Genomic DNA, 1,511 nt, shown 5'->3' with positions numbered 1-1,511 from the left:
GGGGGTTGCATGTTGTGCATCAGGGAAGGAAATCACTCCTGAAACATAGAGGGTACGCCGCCTCGCACAACTGACTCCGGGCATGCGTTTTGATGACAGCCCTTTCATCCCAGGGGGATGTTTCAGGGGGCGTGAGCAGAAGCTGCAGGGGACGTAGCTGGAGTAGACATGGGGCCAGCTGAGGACAGGGTGGAGGGATGCTCCCGTTTCCTTCCATCCGAAGCACTGACGCCGACTCTTGCTCTTCCTTGCAGGCGTGCTGGGAGAAGGTGTCCCTCTCCCCAAGCTGCTCAACATTGACTTTAACAACGCTGATATCGATATCATTGAAGTAAGTGTGACCAGCCTGGGCTGCATCTTCCTGGGGCACGTCACTGGTCCTCAGACTCCCAGGGAGAAAGACTCTGCGGGCATGTGTGTTTTGGTTATTATGCAACATTGGAGCAGGGAGGACGAGGTGTTTCCAAAGCTGCGTCCCCCTTGATTGGGTTTAGCCTCTTTTAATGGTCAATTTGAGACATGGGAGAGGTCTACATTGCTCCTGATCTCTGTGCAAAACCCAGGGGTAAGGCCAGGAGCCCCGCTGCTGTCTCCTGTCTCCTGTTCCCTAGCATCCCGAGACAGAAACCTCTGCTCACTGCCTCGTGCCCGTGCTTGGCATGAATGGGGTGGGCAGGGACATGCCCCTTGGCACCCTGCCGTGCACCGTGGAAGCAACACAAGTCCCTCCTAAGATGTGCACCATGGACCTTAGCTAGATTTGTACCTTCACGTCCACCCGCAGTGTTTCCTGACCCTGGGATCCATTGGCAAAGGAACAGACCCCTGGATTCGCTCGAAGGGCAGGTGTTTTCTTTTGCTTCAAGGCCTGAGCTCGACGCTCTGATTATCTGTTTTACTAGGATCTCCTTGTGTTATCTGCGTGAGCCCGCGAAGCCAGACTGGGAAAGAGTCCTGTGGATTTATCCCTCTCCCACTTGGAAGACAGAAGTGAAGTCCAGTCCACCGGAAGGCCCCGGAGTGGGTCCCCTTCGTACCCAGCGCATTGAAACGAGACCTTAGCTCTCCCGTACAACAGCTCTGTCCCGTCCACCGCTTTAATCAAACGTAGCTTGTCTGCTTGGGGCTGTGGAGCTCTGCACCCCTGTTTGCCGCAGCTTGTGATTGTCAGGAACATTTTGGTTCAGAAAAATGCTCATATTTTTTTTTTTTTTTTGGAATCCCATGCTCCTATTTTAATAAAAAAAAGATCCTGTTTTCTCCGCATTGAGACTGGGTGCTGTCGAGTCTCTGGAACTGGAGCAGTCCCCACCCCTGCCCAGGCTCCATTTGTACTGCCTTGCTGGCCTTGCGCGTTTGAGGGCACCTGGCAAACCCATCAAAGTACCGAACCACACGCTGGGCAGGGTCTACTGCATTATGAAGGCCCGGTGCTTTGCCCGCCACTGCCCACGTCTATCAAATACCCGGCACAAGGCATAGCAGCAGGATTACCTGCAAGGTCTTGCATG

The 1,511-nt window shown here is 54.1% G+C and overlaps 1 protein-coding gene across 1 annotated transcript in view; it reads left to right on the top strand.

Annotated features, from left to right (window-relative positions):
* LOC109292497 (BPI fold-containing family B member 4-like) overlaps positions 1–1,186 on the top strand; it is a 12,258-nt gene extending 11,072 nt beyond the window's left edge. The window contains exons 12-13 of the mRNA XM_019509954.1: positions 255–331; positions 903–1,186. Coding sequence (XP_019365499.1) covers positions 255–331; positions 903–926 — 101 coding nt within the window. The 3' untranslated portion in view covers positions 927–1,186. The remainder of the gene's footprint in view (positions 1–254; positions 332–902) is intronic.
* The last annotated feature ends 325 nt before the right edge of the window (positions 1,187–1,511 follow it).

This window comes from Gavialis gangeticus, unplaced genomic scaffold (genome assembly GCF_001723915.1).
Source record: "Gavialis gangeticus isolate Ggan-Ray unplaced genomic scaffold, GavGan_comp1, whole genome shotgun sequence".
NCBI classification, from domain to species: Eukaryota; Metazoa; Chordata; order Crocodylia; family Gavialidae; genus Gavialis; species Gavialis gangeticus.
The sequence above is the reverse complement of the archived record's forward strand: the minus strand, read 5'-3'. Positions and strand labels throughout refer to the sequence as shown.